Source organism: Epinephelus lanceolatus, chromosome 7, assembly GCF_041903045.1.
Source record: "Epinephelus lanceolatus isolate andai-2023 chromosome 7, ASM4190304v1, whole genome shotgun sequence".
Lineage (NCBI taxonomy): Eukaryota > Metazoa > Chordata > Actinopteri > Perciformes > Serranidae > Epinephelus > Epinephelus lanceolatus.
Window position 1 is genome coordinate 25626854 of NC_135740.1, and position 23967 is coordinate 25650820.

Below are 23967 nucleotides of genomic sequence, written 5' to 3' on the forward strand. Positions count from 1 at the left end.
TGACTGTTATGTTAAATTCTAAATCTTAGTGTTACACTAGCCGCCATTATACCAGAGCAAATCAGACTGTAGCTGCAAATCCCCTGAGAGTGTTCAACTGAGCAATGGTTTTGTTGATTTTAAATTCAACATTCATTTGTAAGAGAGAGAATGTGTTAATTCTTCTCTAAAATATTATTTAGTGTTGCTTTAAAGCCTGGTCAAAATCAAAATCAAAATCAAATAAACATTGTGCAGTGAGACAACACTGAGGAGCATGCTGTAAACGTATGCAGGACAGTTGGTTGCAAAAAACACAGCATCGCACGTGTAATGCAGCAGCAGCAGGGCACAGGACTGGAGGAACGACACACAGCGACACAGTGGGGACACAGAGATGGAGATGAACCACAGCAGGCCTTTGATCAACCAGAGGAACACCTGGAGGAGACGCAGGAGCGACCAAACAGTCCAGGACAGCAGACATCCCAACAACCACAGAGCTTTGGATGGAAGAAAGACATCAGCATCCTAAAGGACAGAGACAGGGAGTGTTTCTGTCTTGTCTCGGGACGTTGGGAATGCTCTGCAGAGTGTTTGGATTAAAGTGGGCTTACATAGTCTTGTGCATCACTGTCTCCCTTTCCAACTGATCCCACTTTAGAGAAAGAAAGGAAAAGTACAAAAATTCATACTGTAACACCGACAGAGAGAAAACGCTGGTATCACAGAGAGCATATTCTTTGATTATTAAAGGGACAGTTCAAGGTAAAATCAAAAATAGATATATTCCCTCTTACCTGTGGTGTCAGTCTAGATTGTTCTGGTGTGAGCTACAGAGTGTTGGAAATATCTCTACGGCCGTTATCTCCAACACTCTGCAGCTCACACCAAAACAACTGAAAATGTTGAATAGCACTTTTGATTTGGGGGTAAACTGTCCCTTTAATCCCCATATATGATAAAAGGTCCTTGCAGACTGCTTTTTCATGTATATTGAGCTCTTTTATAATGAGGTATACATCAAAGAAATTCAGCATTCAACATCCAGTGATGTCACTCACTGAGGAAACTGACTGCCAGGAGGACAAAGAGCACACAGGCCAACAGCAGCAACTTCCCTCCATGCCCACTCCCTCTCTGTGGCTCAGCCTGTAGTGCATTTATGACAAGAGAGATATTGTTTTTGACTGTATACTTATTATCCATAACTCAATAAAGATTTATAAATAAATTAATAATAAAATGTCTAATGTAATAAAACTGATAGCTGTGTATGAGAGCTTTATTATGACCAAAAAAAGAAGAAAAGAAAATCAAGATAAATTAGATAAAGTACATTTTGCCTAACTATAGCTATAGAGCCTGTGTGTGCAGGAATGTAGCCTAATAAATAATAATTAATTGAACTGGGTTGACTGTACTCATCAATATCATTATAAGGCAATGAAAGTTTAAAAAAAATCCCTTTAAATTAGCCTTTCAAATATTTGTTTTTAGTGTCACACTTTGGTGTCTATTTATCATTAATATTATCAATACTAATAATAAAGGCTAGTACTGATAATAACATCACTGCCTATAGTTTATTGCTACAACACCATCAGCAGTAGCTAAATTAATAATGGGAGCAGCAGTAGAAAGTCTTTTACTTTGTCCTACCTGTGAGGAGAACTCGCCCTCTGCTGCCTGCTCACACGCCCTGCAGATGCTGATAATGGGAACCAGACAGAACGAGTCTTTGATCTCATCACAGCTGCTAAATAATGAATTCAGTGGACGAACATCATCATCATCATCACCATCATCAGAGCCCCTCAGGTGGCTGAGACAACAGGCTGAACAGCGGTGGCACATTGTTCCTGTTGTGGACCGTCCAACAGTGACTGAGCAGGTTTATCCTCAGTGTGCCAGCAGGGCGTGAAAGTGAAACTAACTGGAGGCCGAACAGAGACACAACTGTGCCTGTGTTTACTCACCTTAGAACAGGGACAGAACATTTAACATCTACAAATCAGTGTTAAATATGAACACATACCTCTTCTGTTGTGGTGTTTGTCATAATGTATTTTAGGGAAAACTGTGATGGTATTCCAACATTATGTCATCTGTGTCCAAAGTTTTTAATGGTTAACTGCATGTTTTAACTATTTTACAAAATAGGTCTCAGTGAAAACTGTTAATGGCAAATGCTTAACTTTTATTTGTTGTGAGTAGGAACAGATTTACAGGTCTCCTCCTCCTATCACAATGTTCTGCAGAGAGCACCTGTGTGGAGAAATGATGAGCACGAGAACCATTTGCTCAGTAATTAAAATGATGCACACAAGTCTGTCTGCATTCCTCACCCTACATGCTGATGCCTTCAGTGTCATTACCCTCATTGTCACCTTTAAAGGAATAGTTTGTGTGGTTTCACATTAAATATCTTGTGTAGCCATGTAAAATAAAATGAAAATAATTCACTAGAAACGTTTTGCTTTTGACTGCCTATGCATATACACAGAGTAATGTACTCTTTTGTTGTTGCTCCCATTTTTTCACAAGTTCAAGTCAACTATCTAAGACTGTTTTAATGCACTCAATAGATACATTTCTCTCAAATGTTGGTTGCAAATTTGTTAAAGTTCATGTTAGTAAGCAGCATCACCATCCAGACAGGTGTAGCATATCAAGGTTTTTATTTATTTACGTGTTTATTTGACAAGGACAAATGCATAAGACATTGCTTCATATGTAAAATACAATGTAGATGCAATGCACAGACTTCTAGCCATTGCTGTTTTGCAACCTCTGTCCCTGGTTAGGCTTTTAGAATTAAAACAGTAGGTGTAAGATTACCGAGCATGGCGTAATTCAACATATACAGTCAAATACAGACAAAGACTAAATCAAAGAAAACACCACAATAAGAATAGAGACAAAACAATTACAATGACTATGTTATTTAAGTATAAGGTCTTTGTGTGTATTTGTCTCTTTGTGTACATGTCCATGCATTGTGCATGCATTAATATGTGTCAATCAGTGCTCACAGGCTTGGTTCAGTTTCAGCCATTGCTTTACATGTGTTTTTACAGGTGCTGATTAAACAGCATCATTACTACACAGGTGTGCCTTGGGCTGGTCACATTAAAAGGCCAATTTATAAGGATTTCACATGCCTTGCGCTACAGTCATGCAGTTTTTGGTAGCCTAAAGAATCAGTCAGTATCTAGTGTGACCACCGTCTGCCTCATGTAGTGCGACACATCTCCGTATAGGGTAGATCGGGTTGTTGATTGCGGCCTGTGAGCGTTGGCCCACTCTTCAATGGCTTTGTCATACACGCTGATCCAGATCATGTCAAACATGCTCAGTGGGTGACATGTCTGGTGAGGGCATGTAAGACTGAGATGTTTTCAGCTTTTAGGAACTGTGTACAGATAGTTGCAACATGGGGCTGCCATCAGTAAAATGCACCTGTGTTTGGTGTCCGTAGCTTACACCAGCCCATACCATAACCCCACCGCCACCATGGGGCACTCTGTTGACATCGTTGACATTAGCAAATGGCTCGCCCACACAGAATCTGCCATCTGCCTGGTACAGCGTAGACCAGGATCCATCTGTGAAGAGAACACTTCTCCAAAGTCCCAGAATCCACTGAAGGTGAGAAAACTGCTGTCAGGTCAAGACTGGTGAGGAAGGGTGACGAGCAAGCAGAGAAACCTCCCTGAGATGGTTTCTAACAGTTTGTGCAGAAATTCTCTGGCTGTAAAAACAAATTGTTGCATCAGATGATCTTTCAGATGAAGACGCTGAATGTGGAGGGCCTGAGCTCGCATGGTTACATGTTGTCTGAGGTTGTTAGTACGGTTGGATGTACTGCCAAATTTACAGAAACCACGCTGGAGATGCCTTAGGGTGGTGAAATGAACATTCAGGGCATGGGAAACAGCTCTGGTGGACATTCCCTCAGTCAGCATATGCCAATGGCACACTCCTTCAAAACGTGCAGCATCTGTGGCATCTTAGAGCAGCCTTTTATTGTGACCATCCCAAGGTACACCTGTGTAGTACTCATGCTGTTCAATCAGTATATTGACATGCCATTCCTGACAGATGGATGGATTATCTTGGAAAAAGAAGAAGAACTCACTAACATGGAATTTGCAACCGAATTTTGAGAGAAAATCTTTTGTGTGCATAAAAGAGTCTTAGATCTTTCAATCAAACCTTTGCAAAATGGGACCAAAAACAAAAGCACTGTATAAAGATGTATATTCACTGTAAGTGGGCCTATCAACAGGCCTGGCTCATGTTACGTCACAGAACACAGTCTGAGGTCTGTGGTCAGGTCCCTGTTGGTTTTTGTTGTCTAGACCAAAAATAAGAGCTCCCCTCTGTATTGCCTGGTTAGCACCTGTGTCACTGTTCTCCTAGCAACCGAGGCTTGTCTCATAATGTCCACTGGAGAAATGACTGCACAAAACGAATGCCTAAAAACAGCTCATTACTGTGGGACTGCTGCAGGGTGAGCGGCCAGCTCAGGTTTGTTGTTGTAGATGTGAGTCAGAGTATCTGGTCTCGTCTTAATAAGTTGCAGCTTGGAAGTGACAGCTCTGTGCAAAACATGTTGGTACTGTTGCGTTGTAACGTAACTGAGTACATTTACTCAAGTACTATACTTAAGCACATTTTAAGTTACTTGACTATTTCCTTTTTTTTTTTTGCTACTTTACACTGCTGCTCCACTACATCTCAGAGGGAAATATTCTGTTTACTCCACCTGCTACCAGTCATTTTTCAGATTCAAACTATGAAAACAAGACAAAAACAAACTAATATATTATTTTGTATTATTGCGATGAGAGTTGCAACTTTACAGAGCCCCAAAGTATATTCTTGTGTCAGAAAAAAAATTACAATAGATGATCGGTTGTTGAATCATGTTTTGCTCATACCTTTAAATAATAAACACATGCACACAACTGTTTTAACATCTTTAACAAAACATTCCCATGCAAACTATTATATGTAGATACACACAGTTAAAACATTTGGCACCATGCATCTGTTCTCTACATGGCTCCCACAGACTGATGCCCACTGCTGGCTACAGATTTCTTTCTCAGCGGTGTTCTCTGACCCCCGCCTGTCCCTCCGGCATCTCCCATATCCTCGTCTAATCCCTCATGCTGGAGGGGAGGCTAGGGAGCTGCACACTAAGGAGAGAAAACAGTCACTGTTTTCCATCATGGGGCCCCTAATGATGCTCCTCCTCAACCACTGACGGAGGAGAAAATGGCCACAGGGGTGACAAGGATGGGGGATAATATGTTGGACTGATGAAGCTCTACTAAGTGTCTGAAACAACAACATGCGTCTGCTCTTTGACTCCGAATTATGTAAATAAAACATGACAGGTGAGATGTGACATTTCAGTTTTATTTCAACATGTTTGTAATTGTGATTTATGTTCATATCATGTTGTAATAATTACAGTTAATCCAGATGTGAAGGCTTCCAGTTTTGGGCATTAAAGGTCTTTCTGCAGCCTTGTTCAGCTGTTATGACACTGAGGTCCTAAACAAGATGAGAGAAACATATTAAAGCTGAACTCATATCAAACATAAGTAATCATATTTTGATGCAGACTGACCTAAGAGCTCTGGATTATGATTTGCTGGCAGGCCGCTGTAGAAGGTCAGACTGGAGATAGAGGTCAGGCAGGGGTCGGACCATCCCCAGGCATCATTACAGGAGCATGGCTGGTCGGGGTAGACGCTGCAGGAGACGTCCCCTCCTGGAAAACAAAACAACCTCTGTCCAGGTTCCCTTTTCATTTCTCTTCCCACCTCCATGCAATCGTCACTTGTTCTAATTAGTAGAATGACAAAACACACGCATGTGCATGTTCCCAGCTGTAAGTACGCATATTTATCCATGTGATCTCTTGTTGTAATGGTCGCAGTGATGGAGGAGTGGAGGTGTAAGCGGGCCTGTAATGAGAGGCTGAGGTGAGGGGGAGGCAGGGAGGAGCAGAGAGCCTGCTGGCTGAGAGGACAAAGCCTGGGGCGGTGAGGTGGATCTCCTGCTGCGGAGGTGGTTTGAACCAGGGTAATATTAACACAGGACCACTGGTTTTACTCATCAGTCTGCTGCGTGGTGTGGTACCACTGTGATCTCTGCGTCTGCTCTGCAAATACATCCATCTACACAATATGTTTTAATCTAGTGTGGAGTCTTATGTTTTGTTTTAAGTTTCCAGTGGTGAATGGTTATTTCTTTTTTTGTAATTTAAAACAGTTTGTTTCGGAGATGCTTTTGCATCAAAGTCATTTTCTTGATATGAGTCAGGTGATTTTCTTCTGCACTAGAAAATTCACAAAAACAATTTCTATCTTTAATACAATTCCTTGAAAAATATCCATATTCAATTTAGTTTTTTATGCTCTGGGGAAAAAAATGACATTAAGGACATACAAATAATTTTTATTCATTTATGATAAATATAAATATTTTACATTTTTAATTATGGTTTTATTGCTTTTTACTTCTTGTTGCCTCTTAATGTAAGTTTCTCTTTGTATATTTCCTGTGTCTTTTATTTCATATTGTTTTACTCAGCTACATTGTAAATGAGGTCTCTACCTCAGTGTATTTCTGAGATAAAATAAAGGTTGAATGCATGAATGAATGAATGAATAACAAGGCTAAAACCTGACTGTAGTATAATAGAAAGCAAGAAAGTGCAGCTGGTACCAGTGTGCAGATGCTGCAGAGCTGTTCCAAATATTCAAAATCAATAGGTACTGACATTTCTGACAACACTGAAACATGCCAAGTAAATTTTGTAAATTTCATTCACACAAGAAGTGACAGAATAATTTATATCATGGCCAAAGATGTCAGTACAAAGATCAACTTTGATTTGTGAGTGTGATGTTGAAGGACAAAAACTGTATGAGCTGCAAACAGCTGGAAAATATATGTTGAATCTCTGAGAAATATATTTTGATTTCTTTGTTGGGGTTTCAAATTTGAAAGAGGCAGCAGCAGTAACATCGCTGTCATGACAGTGTGACCGTAAAACAGAAGCAGCTAAATGGAATTCAGCCATCACTACTTTTAGTACTCACATTTGTGCTTTGCCTACTGAGGCATGTCAAAATCCTCTGTGAAAAAGAGCCAATCAAACACACACAAACACACGGACTGTATTACCTTCCTTATGTTTGTGGCTGCATTTCCTGATTCCCAGAATCCCACTGATGGAATAGGTGGACTCAGAGGAGTAGGCTGTTCCCATGGTAACAGATGATGCAGATGAAACTGCAGGGGTCAGAGGTCAACATCAGGAAAACATTAGACACACACAGATATGTCAAAAGAGAGTCAAAGGGACAGAAAAACTCACCAACTTCACAAGACTCAGACTGGACTTTGTTTCTGATGATCCTATGAAGACAGAAGGAACTCACTCAACATGCATTTTAATGATCTGTGTTGTCAGGCACACACACACATGAGGTCATCTATACCTGTTGATGGAGCTGATGCTGGGCACACTGTTGTGATCGCACACCCGCTCCAGCAGCAGCCTGTCTCGGATCTCCCAGGCGAACATGGTGGGGTTGATGTGTTTCAGATGTAGGATTGTTTGCACGACTCTGGGAGTGGCCACTTTGGGCTTAGAGCCTCCGATCACCCCGGGTCTGATGCTTCCTGTCTCATTATACCTGCATTCACAACACTGATATCTGTCAGCAGGGTTGACACTTTACCTGGGGAGTAGATGCTGATGTGACTCATGCATATAAACTGGATTAAAGTGAGATAAACATAGCACTAATGGGCTGTAAGAACAGTCAAAACACATGGTCTGGAGATAATTTCTGAAATAAATTAATTTATGAATAATACATCCTGGGATGACCACAAATTGGAGTTAACATACACATGGATAGTCAAATATTAGGCTACAGGGAAATAAATATAGGACATTTAGAGATCATAGTGGGCAGTTTTTAAATATTAACATACATGCCCAAACATTTTAAGATTTGGATGGTGTGAACACTTATGAAGGTTATTGTTATTACATGCAGCAGCAGTGTCACCCAGAATCTGCTTCATCACTCTGTCTATAAACTAATACAAAGTCCTTTTCCTTTACCTGGCCAGTATCTTGCTGACACAGCCGTGACTGACGCGCAGGCGGCGGGAGATCTCACAGGGACGCACGCCCCGTTGCGCGAGCTCCACGATGCGCTGCCTCACCAAGTGCGGTAACGGGCGGCCGTTAATGAAGACACCGCCGAGCTGGTTCACCCCGCCGTGCCCTGAGCACCGGAGCGGATCAAAGAAACAAGTAATAAAAGAGGAAACTTACTCTACGCTCAGGTGACACCTCACAGCTTTAATTTAATAAGAAGCATCTGTACTTACTGTGCGTAACGGTGAGCGGCACCTGTCCAAAGCGCACCTCCATCACAGACTGACTCTAAAAAACTAGTCCTAAACTTCTAGATGTTGGTATAAACAACGTATAGTTGGTTTCGAGGAAGAAACATTATCATTCAAACGGAAAACTGATAAAAGAAGTTTGTCCTGTGTGCGTTTGTTTGCAGAGCAGACTGACAACAGTGTGGCTTCAGCACCTGAGCGGTGGACAGAGGCACGAGCCCTTGATTGGACGCACACGCACGGGTGCACGCGCCTTATTATGTAGTTGCTTTAGTCAGTTCTTGTGATCAGAGCTGTAAGCAGGATTTTAGAAACATATAAGTCATACGCACTCAATAAACCGCAAGTCCAAGATTAGATTATAGACTATGGGCTACATTTTATTTCCCAGTGTGTTAAAAGTTGATTGCGCATTCTTACGAAAACCCGGTGCTGTTTCAAAGTCTTCTCAGATTTAGTCTACCAGTAATCAAAATCTGGCGGAGAATTATTTTTTTTATACATTTATTAATGTTGTGTGCATCTATAGTAATGTAATAATAGTATAATATAATAATATAGTATCTATAGTATTGTAATATTTAAGTATTTTTAGTCTAAAATGCTGGACACAGCACATAAAACACCCAACATGCATGTTTAAGTTTTAAATTGGCGAATGTAACCATCCATGTTCCCATAAAAACACCTAAATTACCGATATAATACATAATTTATCTATAATCTTTTCACTTTTGTAATTGTTCTTATCTGTCTATATTTGTATACATTTTATATTGATATATATCTGTGTGTCATTCTTTTATTTTGTACAGCACTTTGGTAAACTGCGGTTGTTTGTAAACGTTCTAAACAAACTTGATCTGATTTTGATTTGATCATTTGTATAGCTCCCAAAACTGTAAAACAAGGACTGTGTGAAATATAATCCCACCTGTCACCATACAATGTAGCCTCTAATGTTTGAATTAATGTCAGTATTTTAAGTTAACAATAAAAAAGGGCAGAGCGCTGCCCTTAGTGTGCATAAAAGGACAGTTCTCATACTGAATCAAACTGACTTGCAGGTGTGGGAGCACAAAGAACTGGCCACATTTGTTAAAGGGCCACAAATAGCCTGTATACTGTATTTTTTCTGGTAACCTAATTATTAACCTACTTGTATATTTTGGCATTATGACACTGGCTTTTAAACTAGGCCAATGGTGGAATGTGACTGGGCCTACAATTAAAGTAGTAATCATATTAGACATAACATTACATAGCTGTTATTAGCAGTGGGCAGTGTAGGCCTACAATTTTGAGGTAGACTTTAACTGCGTGACTAAGTTATTTCCATGTATTTCTTTCTTATCTCATAATCAATATTCATTGAAATACAGAGGACCATCTCTTTACAACAAGTGACTCCAATCTCTACAATCATCATCTACATTGTTGTTATTAAAAAATACATCTGACAAGGACCCTACTTTGCAAAGATTCTTAACACTCCATTGATTTAAAAAAAAATAATTCCTAAATTGAACATCTCTAACAATTTTATATTACTTCATAGTCTGGAACTCTTGTTTAATTATGCAGTCTTCGCTTTTATCTTTTTCTTTTTATCTATGATTGTTGTCATTTCATAGGGAAAGTATTTCAACAAGCCATTTTTGGCTTCTAAACTCCTAAGCAATGTTTTAATTTTTAATCTATTTTCCCTGTATGTTCTATACATGTGTGTGCAACTAAACTAAACTAAACTAAACTAAACTAAACTATTTATATTCCCGTTACGATGCATGTTAGAGTTAAACACTGTACTTTTGTAATCCACTCTCTGAAAGATAGTTGCAAATAAATTTGCAGACTGACTGAAGTCTATGTTATGGGAACAACCCTATGTTTCCTGTTGACAGCCGACACAACAACATAAAATTAACAGAATGTTTCTGTTTAATAAAGAATAATTTAATAATACTTCATGACTACGAATAACAGATTGTGATAATATGCACATGACAAAACCCACTTCAGGGTTTTCAGGAATTAATTTGTGGTCAAACTATAGGGTCAAACTCCATGTTTGTAAACTCTGGGACGGTTTTGGTTGTCCAACATTTTAACTTCCGGAAACGCCGGGTAAGTGCTTCACAGACTGTAAACACGAATCAGTAGAGGAGACAACAACTTCTGTTGTACCCAGGGAAATCAGTATCGTTCACTGTGTGAAGTCGCAACTGGTATATAGTGAACTTAAAACGGTGAGCGCCCGTAAAGTGCCATTATAGACTTTATTCTACTTGGTTGTGTTTGCTTATTTAGCCATTTTAACTGCCCCGGCTACCACAGAGCTAACGGTAGTTGACGTTAGCATAGCGCCGGTTAGCCTGATGTTAACCCACGTGTCTGTATATTCTAAATGTTTATTTACCCACCTTATAATAACATATTTTAGAAGAAAAGAACACAATAGCCAGGTAGTTTTATTTCTGCTTGGTGCTGACTCGCCACTAAGAAAAAGTTGTGGTAAAATGTGCCGTTAGTCATCGCTGTTACTGCAGTGCGGTGAGCCGTCGTTAGGTGGTGCTGTTTAGCTGCTGTTTGAGGTTGTACTATGGACTACACCAAGGAAAATAAGGATGAGGATGCTAGGGAAGGCATCAAAGACGACCTTTATTTTGTTGAGGACTACCATAGTTCAGAAGGAGAAGGAGAGATTGAGTTCAGTCACCAGAAACATCACAGCAGCCGTAAACGAGCTGCACGGCTCAGCAGGGAAAGCTCCCCTCCTCTTGTCCTGGCGTTCAACATCACCTCTGGACGGACTCTGCAGCTCAGCAGCCAGAGTACTACCTCTAGTGTGGACTCACAGGATGAGCAGGAGGAAGAGGAGGAGGACAGTGAGCAGCCCATCGAGGATTGGATGATTGTGGAAGGAGAGGATCAGGTGGGAGACACAAGCATCCAGCTCAACTTGAGCTACTGGAACAGCTCTGAGGAAGACTCTGGAGATGAAGGTTAGACTGTACTTGCTCTCTATCATCCTGTTTCTAAAATTTTCCTACTACTTGTATGTCTCATTTTGTAATATGCGTGGGTGCTTTGTCTACTGCAAAACAAGCAGTGGTGGAGGAAGTATTCAGATCCTTCACTTGTGCAAAAGCACTAATACCACACTGTGAACATACTGTGCATTAAAAATGTACTCAAGTAAAGGTATGTTAAGTACAATCAGGAAAATGTATTGAAGTATTAAAAGTAAAGATAAAAGTATTCAATGCAGAGAAATTGAAATCAACTTGAAAAATCAAAACCGTTCAAATACTTAAAAAGAAAAGCAGCACGTCTGCATGTTACAGAAGCTGGAACCAAGAAACTGCATTAAAAGTAACTTAAACAAAATGGTCGCCAATTGATTTTCTAATCAATCGACTAACCGTTGCAGCTGCACTTGTACATATTCATACGGTTTATGTGCAAAAATCTTAACTTGTAAAGTAACTAGTAACTGAAGTTATTAGATTTTATTACAGTAGAGTAAAAAGAACAATATTTCCTTTTGAAGTGTGGTGGAGTAGAAATAGTAAGTGACATGAGATTAAAATACTCAAGTAAAAGTACCTCAAATTTAAAACTCCAGCTCCTCGTGCTAAATGATACTTTTGCCATATAATAATAAGAAAAATAAGGCTACGGCTGTGTGGCTCCACCTCTGACCCTGGTGTGCACAATGTGTGTGCTTGTATGAGAGTATCACTGTTGACCCATGGGACAAATTTGAGCTTCATTTGAATATTATTTACATGTGAATGTGATGCAAATCGCATGTGCTGTAATTAAACAAGGTGCTGCACAAACTAATTTGCTTGTCAGTATGTGATTGGACAAGCACTCACCTTATTTTGCACAAAGATAGGTGCAAGTAAGTGAATGACTTTGATTTACAGCTTGGTAATCAGTGGCATGGTGCTATACCAAGGGGAAAGCAGTAAAATAAATAAGTAAGGGCCAGAAATTGAAGGTATATCACTGTATTGACCTGGTTATGGATGAATCTTTTCTTCAGTTAAAGTTGTTTACCTTTAACTAAAGACAGGTTTTAATCATTTTGATTTGTGTTTTTAGTTGAAATGGTGAGAACACAGCTTTGAATTGTGCCTTCGTTTTCTGACGTTATTGCTGAAGTAAAACAAACATTATTTCCACTTAATCTCATAGCAACAAGGTGATGTACTTACAAACAGCACAGGCTGTGCTGCTGTTACTATTTACAGACATGTTAAAGGTCCAGTGTGTAGGATTTAGGGAGATATATTGGCAGAAAAGGAATATAATGCAATAAGTATGTTTTTTCTTTACTCTATTATCACCTGAAAATATGAATCATTGCATTTTCCTTACTTTAAAATGAGCCCTGTTTATATCTACATGGGGAGCAGATCCCTGTTTATGGAGATCATCATGTTCATAGCATGTTTATACAGTAGCCTAGAAGGGACAATCCAAACACTGGCTCAATATTCCATTTGCATTTTCGCAACAGCCACTGTAGTTAGAAGCCCATCTTCAACAAGCAGCATCGCAAAAAAGGTTAAACTGCTTTATTCAGTGTATTTACCGGTTTAAATAATTGGGTCTGGTGTTTTTTGGAAAGGATGAGACCTCTGCGGATAATTCGGCTCCTCGCTAAAACCTCCTCAACAATGAACACTGAAGGAATTATAACCTGGTGAAGTTTCAGCTGTGTGCTCTCTGCAGTACTCGCTGCTATATGCCACTAAATCCCCCTAAATCTTGTTCACTGAACCTTTAAGTTGAGTTAAAGTTTTTATTAAAATATCTGCAGATCTATGAGGATTGTCTTCTTTCTCATTCTCGAAAGGGGAAATCTCCTTTCCAGCATAATAAATACTCCATGAGCAGTAATATGTCACAGACAGCGCAGCAGAGTTACCAGCTCAGACAGTTATTCTCTGTGTCGATCCTCTTAACACGGGATATGGACAAGACAAAAAGATGAGTTCAAGTAGAAATACATTCCTGTAGTTACATTTAATGCAAAATGGTACATAGAGCGCTACAGAGATTTCTATCAAGCTATGGGAGAGCAGTTTATCTTTAAACCCATTCAGAGACAGTTTGCTCAGCGTGCACTCAGTTTTTCAGAGATGCTCGGCTCTGCATTAATGAAGATACTCATACTCACACCAGGGAGCTGCCCTATGCAATCACTCCATCTTGTCTTGCCAGATAGCAGCTCCACTGGAGCAGAGAGGTTTTAAGATTTCCCCTACACCTCACCTCAGAGATAGATATAATGTGAAGGTCAAGTGAATTTCTTCAGTTTTCTAAGTCCTGAGAGTTAAAGCTCTTATAAGACCTTGGAAAGTCTACATTCAGCAGGCTTGAGAGAAACTCCTGATCCATTCTCGATTTGTAAAAGCTTTTCTTTGGAATTGTGTGTTGCATTTCAAGAGATGTGCAGCCTGAGAACCACACAATTCTAGCTTTAATCATGAAATACAATTATGTTTATAAAACTTAAATGTTCTCCTGGATTATTCTCGCCGTCACAGATCAGACTGTGGAATCAGTGAAGGATACCTGGGCTGTATCAGAGAAAGACAAGGTAACTTGTGATATCAATAAATGTTCATGAATACTACAGTAGAGTTCATTTTCAAGGAAAATGGCATCTAGTGTTATTAATCATGTTCTGTACTCTAACTCTACTCTAATTCTGCTGTTGTTTAATTCTACTGATGTGTATATTGTAGTTAAATTTTCACACTTAAAGCCTCAGCAAAGTGATGATAAATATTTTAATTTAATATTTTAATTTATTTTTATTTTTAAAGTACTAGTGTTGAACACTTTAGCATAATGCACATTTTATTTTTATTTTAATGCACATTTTATTTCTACTTCATGATTTATTGCTTTATATTTACGCACTTCTATTTCATACTCTTATTCTTACTTTCTATAATTCTCTTGTCTTTACATCGGAGGAACTGTAAGGAATCAAAAATTCCCCTTGGGGATCAATACAGTATTTCTGATTTGTTAAGGGGCACCTTGTCATAATTCAAAAGCAATTGCAAGAATTTAAAACACGTCAAAGACTTATTAAATAGTAAACATCTGATCTCTGTGTCCTGAATTTTCATCCGTAGCAAAAGAAAGTTAAGAAAAGAAATTTTCAGAATTTCCTCTGGCTTTCTTCTAATATTGCAGCACGTATTAAGTATTATGATCTTACAAGACTGCCCTTTTAAATAATAAGTCTCATGTCTTTGCCCTTTCACTTCATTAAGTACGGTGCTGACCAGTCTCTGCCCAGCCGTTACTTTGTGACAGGTCGCTCTTTGACCTGTAACATCTGCAACAGGACGGGACACCTCGCCAAAAGCTGCTACTACTACAAGGTAAAGGAAAATACTTATCTACCCCTTTTCTTTTACATACACATAATACACTTTCACATTGTCATTTAATAGGTGTAAAGAATACATCACGGCCTTGTAGAAGAAATAACCACTGATTCAGGTTGAAATACAGTACAGGCCAAAAGTTTGGACACACCTTCTCATTCAATGCGTTTTCTTTATTTTCATGACTATTTACATTGTAGATTCTCACTGAAGGCATCAAAACTATGAATGAACACATGTGGAGTTATGTACTTAACAAAAAAAGGTGAAATAACTGAAAACATGTTTTATATTCTAGTTTCTTCAAAATAGCCACCCTTTGCTCTGATTACTGCTTTGCACACTCTTGGCATTCTCTCCATGAGCTTCAAGAGGTAGTCACCTGAAATGGTTTTCCAACAGTCTTGAAGGAGTTCCCAGAGGTGTTTAGCACTTGTTGGCCCCTTTGCCTTCACTCTGCGGTCCAGCTCACCCCAAACCATCTCGATTGGGTTCAGGTCCGGTGACTGTGGAGGCCAGGTCATCTGCCGCAGCACTCCATCACTCTCCTTCTTGGTCAAATAGCCCTTACACAGCCTGGAGGTGTGTTTGGGGTCATTGTCCTGTTGAAAAATAAATGATCGTCCAACTAAACGCAAACCGGATGGGATGGCATGTCGCTGCAGGATGCTGTGGTAGCCATGCTGGTTCAGTGTGCCTTCAATTTTGAATAAATCCCCAACAGTGTCACCAGCAAAACACCCCCACACCATCACACCTCCTCCTCCTCCATGCTTCACAGTGGGAACCAGGCATGTGGAATCCATCCGTTCACCTTTTCTGCGTCTCACAAAGACACGGCGGTTGGAACCAAAGATCTCAAATTTGGACTCCTCAGACCAAAGCACAGATTTCCACTGGTCTAATGTCCATTCCTTGTGTTTCTTGGCCCAAACAAATCTCTTCTGCTTGTTGCCTCTCCTTAGCAGTGGTTTCCTAGCAGCTATTTGACCATGAAGGCCTGATTCGCGCAGTCTCCTCTTAACAGTTGTTCTAGAGATGGGTCTGCTGCTAGAACTCTGTGTGGCATTCATCTGGTCTCTGATCTGAGCTGCTGTTAACTTGCCATTTCTGAGGCTGGTGACTCGGATGAACTTATCCTCAGAAGCAGAGGTGACTCTTGGTCTTCCTTTCCTGGGTCGGTCCTCATGTGTGCCAGTTTGGTTGTAGCGCTTGATGGTTTTTGCGACTCCACTTGGGGACACATTTAAAGTTTTTGCAATTTTCCGGAATGACTGACCTTCATTTCTTAAAGTAATGATGGCCACTCGTTTTTCTTTAGTTAGCTGATTGGTTCTTGCCATAATATGAATTTTAACAGTTGTCCAATAGGGCTGTCGGCTGTGTATTAACCTGACTTCTGCACAACACAACTGATGGTCCCAGCCCCATTGATAAAGCAAGAAATTCCACTAATTAACCCTGATAAGGCACACCTGTGAAGTGGAAACCATTTCTTGAAGCTCATGGAGAGAATGCCAAGAGTGTGCAAAGCAGTAATCAGAGCAAAGGGTGGCTATTTTGAAGAAACTAGAATATAAAACATGTTTTCAGTTATTTCACATTTTTTTTATTAAGTACATAACTCCACATGTGTTCATTCATAGTTTTGATGCCTTCAGTGAGAATCTACAATGTAAATAGTCATGAAAATAAAGAAAACGCATTGAATGAGAAGGTGTGTCCAAACTTTTGGCCTGTACTGTACCTACACTGCTGCTGAGATTTCTAGCTGACTAAATCATTGTTACGGAGCGTCCTGGAGCTCCATTGATCTCTCGTTGGAGTCCAGCTGATATCCCCCTCTTCTTCCCCGTGTCTCCTGCTGCTCTGTACTTTGAACTATCCAATTATGGCATGATACTAAACTGCTTTTGGTCTGTGTTGTTGTGACAACTGTCCTTCATTTTGTGTAGCTGCTTAAAGGTTCTTTATACCACATTAGGAATCACTAGATGTCGCACTAGGGTACCGGCATCTCAGACCAGAACAAATGGACGTGTCACCTAAACCTGATCCCCTTCTTCGCATTTCTCTGCGAACTTAGAGTCAAGTTGGAGCCCTTAGCTGCCTGTAGGCCTCTCCATCTTGTAAACGCCAGATCAGTGTTGACTCTGGTCTTGACTTGCTCTTTGTCTCAGGCCTTTGTAGTTGAAGAACATGTTTGCTTCGTTGGAGGAAAATCCGGAAGGTCGCCTTCAGCTAAACGCTTTAACTACACTCTGCCATCTTGCTTTTACAATGTTGTGTGGGAGGTCATTCTCTTAGTCCAGGGGTCTTCAATGTGTTTCAGGCCAAGGACCCCTTAGCTGGAAGAGAGTAGAGCATAGACCCCCTACTTCATACATTGTATAAAATTGGACTGGAGATAATTCTCTGAACATTTTCGGTGTTTTCACATTTGCACTTATTTGTTTTAGCCTCATTCCTGCATGGGTGGACACTATGTCAGAGGCTCTTGCTAGAAAAATTACAAAGTAATCAATTAAAACTTTTAATTATCACAAGATAATTTGCCGCAAACCCCCCCCCCCCCCCCCCCGCAGGGTCACGGACCCCCTGATAAAGACCCAGGTCTTAGTCTCTCTATATAAACACTGTGAGGGCCAACCTCCTCAAAGGGAGGGACTCACATGCACTGACATGCACATGCGGCCGGCTCGGCTACCAAAACAAGAAAAAAAAAAGCTCTGATTACAACACACACACACACACAAAGGGAGCGTAACTTTACTCTCTGCCCAGGACACCATTACTCCACTATATCTTTACGTAGCAAATAGTTGTTTGCTGATGTATTAATGTTCAAAATCTCACATGTAGAACCTTTAAACATTGATATGGCTGTGCTGTGTCAAGAAATTGTAGCATCAAGTTGAAGAACAGATGACATAAACATTTTATATTGCGATGTGTAATACCTTTTCTCTGTGTGTCCCTTACAGATTGCCATAAATGACACCAGAGACATAAGCGTTGATGTAATTCCATGGTAACCTGTGACTGAAACGATCAGAACACCCATCCAAACACTTTTAAAAACATGTTTCTTGTCTTCGTCTCAGCAGAAATTTCCCACCTGTGTCCTATGTGGCATCCAGGGCCACATCCAGAGGGACTGTCCCAGCCGCCCCTGCCCCCGCTGCGGACTGCCTTCCCATGGCCTCAGGCCCTGTGAAAGGCCCCCGGTATGGAAGCAGCACTGCCATCGCTGTGGGATGTTGGGGCACCTCTCTGATGTGAGTTTGTCCGTTAGCCCCCAGGTCTGGCCCCTGTGAGTGTTTGTGTTGGGGAGTGTGTTTCTGTGTTGAAGGAAACTTTGAATGGATTTGTCAGTTGCGTGTTGACATATTCTGTCGCCTGAGGCGTGTGTGTGGGCTTCTTTTATGAAGTGCTGTTTGACCTCGGCGGTTCCTCATTTGCACACTGCTCTTTTCTATATTCCTGCTCAAAGAATAATCTTCTCCTTTGTTTCCTGGGTTTCCTCAGGCCTGCCCTGATACGTGGAGACAGTACCACTTAACAGTGAGTTGATGTTTTGACTTCTCGTATCTCACCGTCTTTACTAAGCACGATGTGTAACGCTTTTGAATATTAAAAGTTCTTTCTGGTTGATTGTATAAACACCACCGAATGAGAGAAAGTAAAGAACAGAGATCATCTAAACAAGGAGGAGGTGGCAGGGAACCATCTTAATCATGTTTTTAAAAAGGATGTTGAAACTTCAAGTTTGAATGTGAGGATGTGTGTTGATAAAACTGGATGGAAACCAACCAATGTAATTTTTCCACTTTCAAAAATGTTCTTTGTCTGATCATTTTTCCAGATCCGGTTAGAGCTTCCAGTCAGGCCATGGACAGTCCACACCCTTAAACATAAGAAATGCCCTGCTCATTGTTACAACTGCTCTAAGAGGGGACATTATGGCTATGTAAGTGGCCAGTAAAAAAAAACCTGGTACTTTTACCATCTCTCCTTTCCCTCTTGACTTGAACTTTACTTATTTGACTTATTTTGCTACCCCTCGCTTTCTCTTTCTCTTTCTTTGCACAGTATTTTCCCGTGATTTATCTGGATAATTGCAGCTCAAAATGCCTGATTTCATGGCAGCTTTTTAAAACAATTGCAATGCATGTTGCGATGTTTTTATTTATTTATTATTTGTTCAATAAAATTGTGGGAGCAAGTGAAAATTGCCAAAATAGTTATGACTCTTTTAGTCAAATTAATTAAAAAAATTTGAATTAAATTAAAATGAAAAATTGAAGGCATCTTCTTCTAGCGAGAATAAAACTGCACTGTTCTGAGTTTGTGATTTATACTAGATGAGGGGTCAACAACCCCTGTTTTGACTTCTCGTATCTTTCTAAAGAGCCATTTTTGGCATGATTTTTTTTTTTCTTTTGTCTGGAGCTGCAACACATAATTGTGCTTTATAATAAAGGTAACACAGCCTATTAGGTCTAAATTAGCCTGTCAATATTACTAATAGTTCTACATGAGCATTTATTAATGTGTTTTAGCACAAGGTGGCTACTCTACAGCGGGCTATGTATGATTATTTTGTACTTAAACAGTGCGGCATTGTCAGTGAAAGCAAAGAAATCTGTTCATTCACTGTTAAGTTCTCCGTTTTCCTCTGAGACCTTTTCTTTTTGGATTTCGACTTAAAATAGCTAGCCTTGTGAGGAAGACTCCACCACTAACTAGCCACTGCTATTTAGGTTCACCAGAATTTAGGAGAAACTTCTTGTGTTTATTTGAATTCAAGTGGAAAACACAAGAACCACTTCAGGCCTACAGCAATGAAAAATTAAAATTAAAATGTAAAGAAATGACTGTTACTCATTTCCATATATTTTTTGTAACAGCCTCATAGAGCCACTGGAGAAGAGCTAAACAGCTGCATGTGGCTCCAGAGCTGCAGGTTGCCCACACCTGTACTAGACTAACATTACCACTAGCCAACCATATTTAATCTAACTCACCTTGATTATTTTAGCATGTGCAGTAGATATGGATGTAACAGCCTCTCTTGTCTTGTCTTGTCTGTTGTCAGTGTGTTTGTCATTCTTCAGGTGTGTTTCATGGTAGAAAAGTGTTTTCAATTGATGACTTTAGTTTGTGTTCCATCGCCATGCCAAACAGTTAAACCCAGCAGTAATTCTTGTTGGTTAATGTGAGACTTTTGTGTTGTGTGTCTACATCTTCACAACCAGAAACAAGGAAGTGAGTTTTGTGATGTTATGTGAGGGACTACTATGATTGCTGAAACTCATGGGCGACTACAATGGTTGGTCAAATTTGCGGCAAAGTTGCGGCTATTTGAGAGAATCACAAGATCATGCAGAATTCATGGGGACTGGTTGAATATGCATTAATTTGCAACATTGCACCATCTTGGAGGTGCTGTTTACACAGTCTAAGGTCTCTCTCTGCCTTCCTCTTCTTCTCTGTATAACTCTGGACAACACATTCTCCCTCTCTGTCTATATCTTATTTTGCATTGGACTTCACTGTACATGCTCTTCTTGCTCACTCACCTTTAATTTTATTTACTCCACTCTATCGGTGTCAGGAGTGCACTAAGAAGAGGATGATCAGTGGGACTTTTCCTTTACTGCCCTATGTCTGCCACTATGACCAAGTTGAGGACATCCTCAAACATTGCACCGGGAAGCAGAGAAGAGCCAAAGGTAGGTATTAAACATACAATGATGTAAACAGTTTTGTAAAATAGTGTTTTATCTGTGAACTTTTCTCTTTGTATGAATGTACAGTACAGGCCAAAAGTTTGGACACACCTTCTCATTCAATACGTTTTCTTTATTTTCATGACTATTTACATTGTAGATTCTCACTGAAGGCATCAAAACTATGAATGAACACATGTGGAGTTATGTACTTAACAAAAAAAGGTGAAATAACTGAAAACATGTTTTATATTCTAGTTTCTTCAAAATAGCCACCCTTTGCTCTGATTACTGCTTTGCACACTCTTGGCATTCTCTCCATAAGCTTCAAGAGGTAGTCACCTGAAATGGTTTCCACTTCACAGGTGTGCCTTATCAGGGTTAATTAGTGGAATTTCTTGCTTTATCAATGGGGTTGGGACCATCAGTTGTGTTGTGCAGAAGTCAGGTTAATACACAGCCGACAGCCCTATTGGACAACTGTTAAAATTCATATTATGGCAAGAACCAATCAGCTAACTAAAGAAAAACGAGTGGCCATCATTACTTTAAGAAATGAAGGTCAGTCATTCCGGAAAATTGCAAAAACTTTAAATGTGTCCCCAAGTGGAGTCGCAAAAACCATCAAGCGCTACAACCAAACTGGCACACATGAGGACCGACCCAGGAAAGGAAGACCAAGAGTCACCTCTGCTTCTGAGGATAAGTTCATCCGAGTCACCAGCCTCAGAAATGGCAAGTTAACAGCAGCTCAGATCAGAGACCAGATGAATGCCACACAGAGTTCTAGCAGCAGACCCATCTCTAGAACAACTGTTAAGAGGAGACTGCGCGAATCAGGCCTTCATGGTCAAATAGCTGCTAGGAAACCACTGCTAAGGAGAGGCAACAAGCAGAAGAGATTTGTTTGGGCCAAGAAACACAAGGAATGGACATTAGACCAGTGGAAATCTGTGCTTTGGTCTGAGGAGTCCAAATTTGAGATCTTTGGTTCCAACCGCCGTGTCTTTGTGAGACGCAGAAAAGGTGAACGGATGGATTCCACATGCCTGGTTCCCACTGTGAAGCATGGAGGAGGAGGTGTGATGGTGTGGGGGTGTTTTGCTGGTGACATTGTTGGGGATTTATTCAAAATTGAAGGCACACTGAACCAGCATGGCTACCACAGCATCCTGCAGCGACATGCCATCCCATCCGGTTTGCGTTTAGTTGGACGATCATTTATTTTTCAACAGGACAATGACCCCAAACACACCTCCAGGCTGTGTAAGGGCTATTTGACCAAGAAGGAGAGTGATGGAGTGCTGCGGCAGATGACCTGGCCTCCACAGTCACTGGACCTGAACCTAATCGAGATGGTTTGGGGTGAGCTGGACCACAGAGTGAAGGCAAAGGGGCCAACAAGTGCTAAACACCTCTGGGAACTCCTTCAAGACTGTTGGAAAACCATTTCAGGTGACTACCTCTTGAAGCTCATGGAGAGAATGCCAAGAGTGTGCAAAGCAGTAATCAGAGCAAAGGGTGGCTATTTTGAAGAAACTAGAATATAAAACATGTTTTCAGTTATTTCACCTTTTTTTGTTAAGTACATAACTCCACATGTGTTCATTCATAGTTTTGATGCCTTCAGTGAGAATCTACAATGTAAATAGTCATGAAAATAAAGAAAACGCATTGAATGAGAAGGTGTGTCCAAACTTTTGGCCTGTACTGTATATCATTGATTAATAGGGTGGAGAAAGTAACAGATAACACAATTCAATAAGACATCACAAATTGCAACCTCAAAATAATAACACAGTTTAATTAACACCTCTTTAAAATAGTTTAATTCTTTGTGAAGGTAGGATTGTTTTGCAGGGCTGTTGGATTAGACTGCATTAGTTTTAGCTAGGTGTACCTAATAAAGTGGCAACTGAGTGTAACTCCAATACTCATTCTCCTTTCTGCTGTGCTTTATCTGGCTGTTAAGCTACCATTATGTACACCAGCTGCTCACTAACTTTTTCTGTCTGCCGTTTGGTGCTGGGTAGGTAGCGTATTTGGTTTTATCAGAGTTGTCTCACTGCAAACAGCTGCCTGCTGCGGCTAAAAACAGTTTTAATTCGAGTGGTGAGAGTGAATTAAAACAGTAAAGGTGCTGGCCAACACAATGAACTGAAAGGCTCTGTAGAGCTGCAGAGAACTGCAGAGAGGGTTGATAATTCGCTCTCAGTGAGCAACCCCTTTCACATTATATTTGACCTATTGTTTTATAAAAATATTAATTAGTGCAGCTGTAATCAGCTGTCTCTTTTAACATATTGTTCAACTACACAGGCTCCCACTAATGGTTATTTTTCTCTGTCAATGCTGTATTTTCAGAGCTTTTAAGTGCTGGTTCGCTCCCTCTCTCAGACCAGCAACACTTGTCTGAACTAACAGGCGAGAGCGGTGAGGAGAATCAGCCGGTCCAGGGGAGGAGCAGCACAAAGCAGGAGACATGTAGCAGCACCGGCAGGAGGAAGACGTGGCCAGAGAGGCGCAGAGAGAGACGGGAGGTGAAGAAGCTCAGGAGAGAGGCTCAAGCCAGACGAGAAGGGGGACTGCTGGGGAGATCCCAGAACAACTTTGATGATGAAATTTGCCATGAAGACCCCTTCCAGTCTGCACTACACAGTCACAAGCAGTCCGCACCCCCTCCTCAGAAGAAGATAAGGGATGAGGCAGGTGGTCGGAGCAGGAAGAGCAGAGAAGCTGAGAGGTGGAAAAAGAGAGGAGGGATGAAACGTGGGGATTTATATCCCCATGGTGACACTGACGTTGCCAGTCAAAACCTTCTTTCCCCAAAACAAAGAGTGCGCCACCGACGAAGATAAAGTGTCATTGTTTGTATTTATTCTCAAGGACTAACAGCTGTAACTGGACAACAAAGATTGTTCAGTATTTGTCTTTCATTGATTCCTTTATTTATTGTCAATAAAAAAAACTGTAGAAAAACATACATACAGTTGAAGGTGCTCATCTGTAGCGTAGCTGGTGTGAATGTACTTTTGTACTTTAACCTTGTTCTGTAAGTACATCTACTGTTATAGTGGCTGGGGCGAGCCAAATTTTTTGACATTGAGTGTTATTAAAAGTGATTTTACACACTGCTTGCTTTTTTGACTCAATATTTGATTATCCCTCTAAATATGATGTTAGTTTTACAGCACCATATCATTTCTGTCATTAAAATACATTAAAATAAGGTTATAGGCACAGAACTGTGATTTGCCTTTGTAAACTAATATTTATATTGCAAAGACAGCGACAATAAACACGAATCTACAGATACCGTCTTGTAAAATTCATGCTCAAATATAGGGGATTGTTCCGTGACGTCTTATACGTGAAAGCATATA

The 23967-nt window shown here is 40.3% G+C and overlaps 3 protein-coding genes across 4 annotated transcripts; 1 reads left to right on the forward strand and 2 right to left on the reverse strand.

Annotated features, from left to right (window-relative positions):
- Window positions 1-62: 62 nt before the first annotated feature.
- Window positions 63-1879, reverse strand: LOC144463824 (uncharacterized). Its single transcript, XM_078169374.1, has 4 exons — window positions 1642-1879; window positions 1044-1131; window positions 597-637; window positions 63-510 (listed from the first exon to the last, which is right to left on the reverse strand). The coding sequence occupies exons 1-4, from the start codon at window positions 1834-1836 to the stop codon at window positions 190-192; spliced, it is 645 nt and encodes a 214-aa protein (XP_078025500.1). The 5' UTR covers window positions 1837-1879; the 3' UTR covers window positions 63-189.
- Window positions 1880-3182: 1303 nt separating this feature from the next.
- LOC117260846 (paired box protein Pax-5-like) lies at window positions 3183-8455 on the reverse strand. The gene is made up of 8 exons (XM_033632952.2): window positions 8413-8455; window positions 8141-8306; window positions 7506-7703; window positions 7382-7422; window positions 7189-7296; window positions 5624-5767; window positions 3478-3587; window positions 3183-3350 (listed from the first exon to the last, which is right to left on the reverse strand). The coding sequence occupies exons 1-8, from the start codon at window positions 8453-8455 to the stop codon at window positions 3183-3185; spliced, it is 978 nt and encodes a 325-aa protein (XP_033488843.1).
- A 2108-nt stretch (window positions 8456-10563) lies between these two features.
- LOC117260691 (uncharacterized) lies at window positions 10564-23718 on the forward strand. 2 transcript variants are annotated; one of them, XM_033632731.2, is made up of 8 exons: window positions 10564-11435; window positions 13995-14047; window positions 14736-14846; window positions 17957-18130; window positions 18381-18416; window positions 18718-18822; window positions 20470-20587; window positions 22949-23718. In XM_033632731.2, the coding sequence occupies exons 1-8, from the start codon at window positions 11033-11035 to the stop codon at window positions 23440-23442; spliced, it is 1494 nt and encodes a 497-aa protein (XP_033488622.1). In that variant the 5' UTR covers window positions 10564-11032; the 3' UTR covers window positions 23443-23718. The 2 variants fall into 2 exon arrangements, with proteins under 2 accessions (XP_033488622.1, XP_033488623.1); XM_033632732.2 differs by having other exon boundaries at window positions 17960-18130.
- The last annotated feature ends 249 nt before the right edge of the window (window positions 23719-23967 follow it).

Excerpts from the sequence above, each read along its gene's own strand:
- LOC144463824 (XM_078169374.1), bottom strand. The coding sequence starts at position 1,836 with ATGTGCCACCGCTGTTCAGCCTGTTGTCTCAGCCACCTGAGGGGCTCT. Across the intron at positions 1,132-1,641 it reads AGGGCGAGTTCTCCTCACAG|GCTGAGCCACAGAGAGGGAG; the intron begins GTAGGACAAAGT and ends AATGCACTACAG. Across the intron at positions 511-596 it reads ACAGTGATGCACAAGACTAT|GATGCTGATGTCTTTCTTCC; the intron begins GTAAGCCCACTT and ends TCTGTCCTTTAG.
- LOC117260846 (XM_033632952.2), bottom strand. The coding sequence starts at position 8,455 with ATGGAGGTGCGCTTTGGACAGGTGCCGCTCACCGTTACGCACA. Across the intron at positions 7,423-7,505 it reads AGCATCAGCTCCATCAACAG|GATCATCAGAAACAAAGTCC; the intron begins GTATAGATGACC and ends CTGTCTTCATAG. Across the intron at positions 3,351-3,477 it reads ATGGTGGCGGTGGGGTTATG|ACATGTCACCCACTGAGCAT; the intron begins GTATGGGCTGGT and ends TGCCCTCACCAG.
- LOC117260691 (XM_033632731.2), top strand. The coding sequence starts at position 11,033 with ATGGACTACACCAAGGAAAATAAGGATGAGGATGCTAGGGAAGGCATC. Across the intron at positions 11,436-13,994 it reads GGAAGACTCTGGAGATGAAG|ATCAGACTGTGGAATCAGTG; the intron begins GTTAGACTGTAC and ends TCGCCGTCACAG. Across the intron at positions 14,847-17,956 it reads AAAGCTGCTACTACTACAAG|CAGAAATTTCCCACCTGTGT; the intron begins GTAAAGGAAAAT and ends TCTTCGTCTCAG.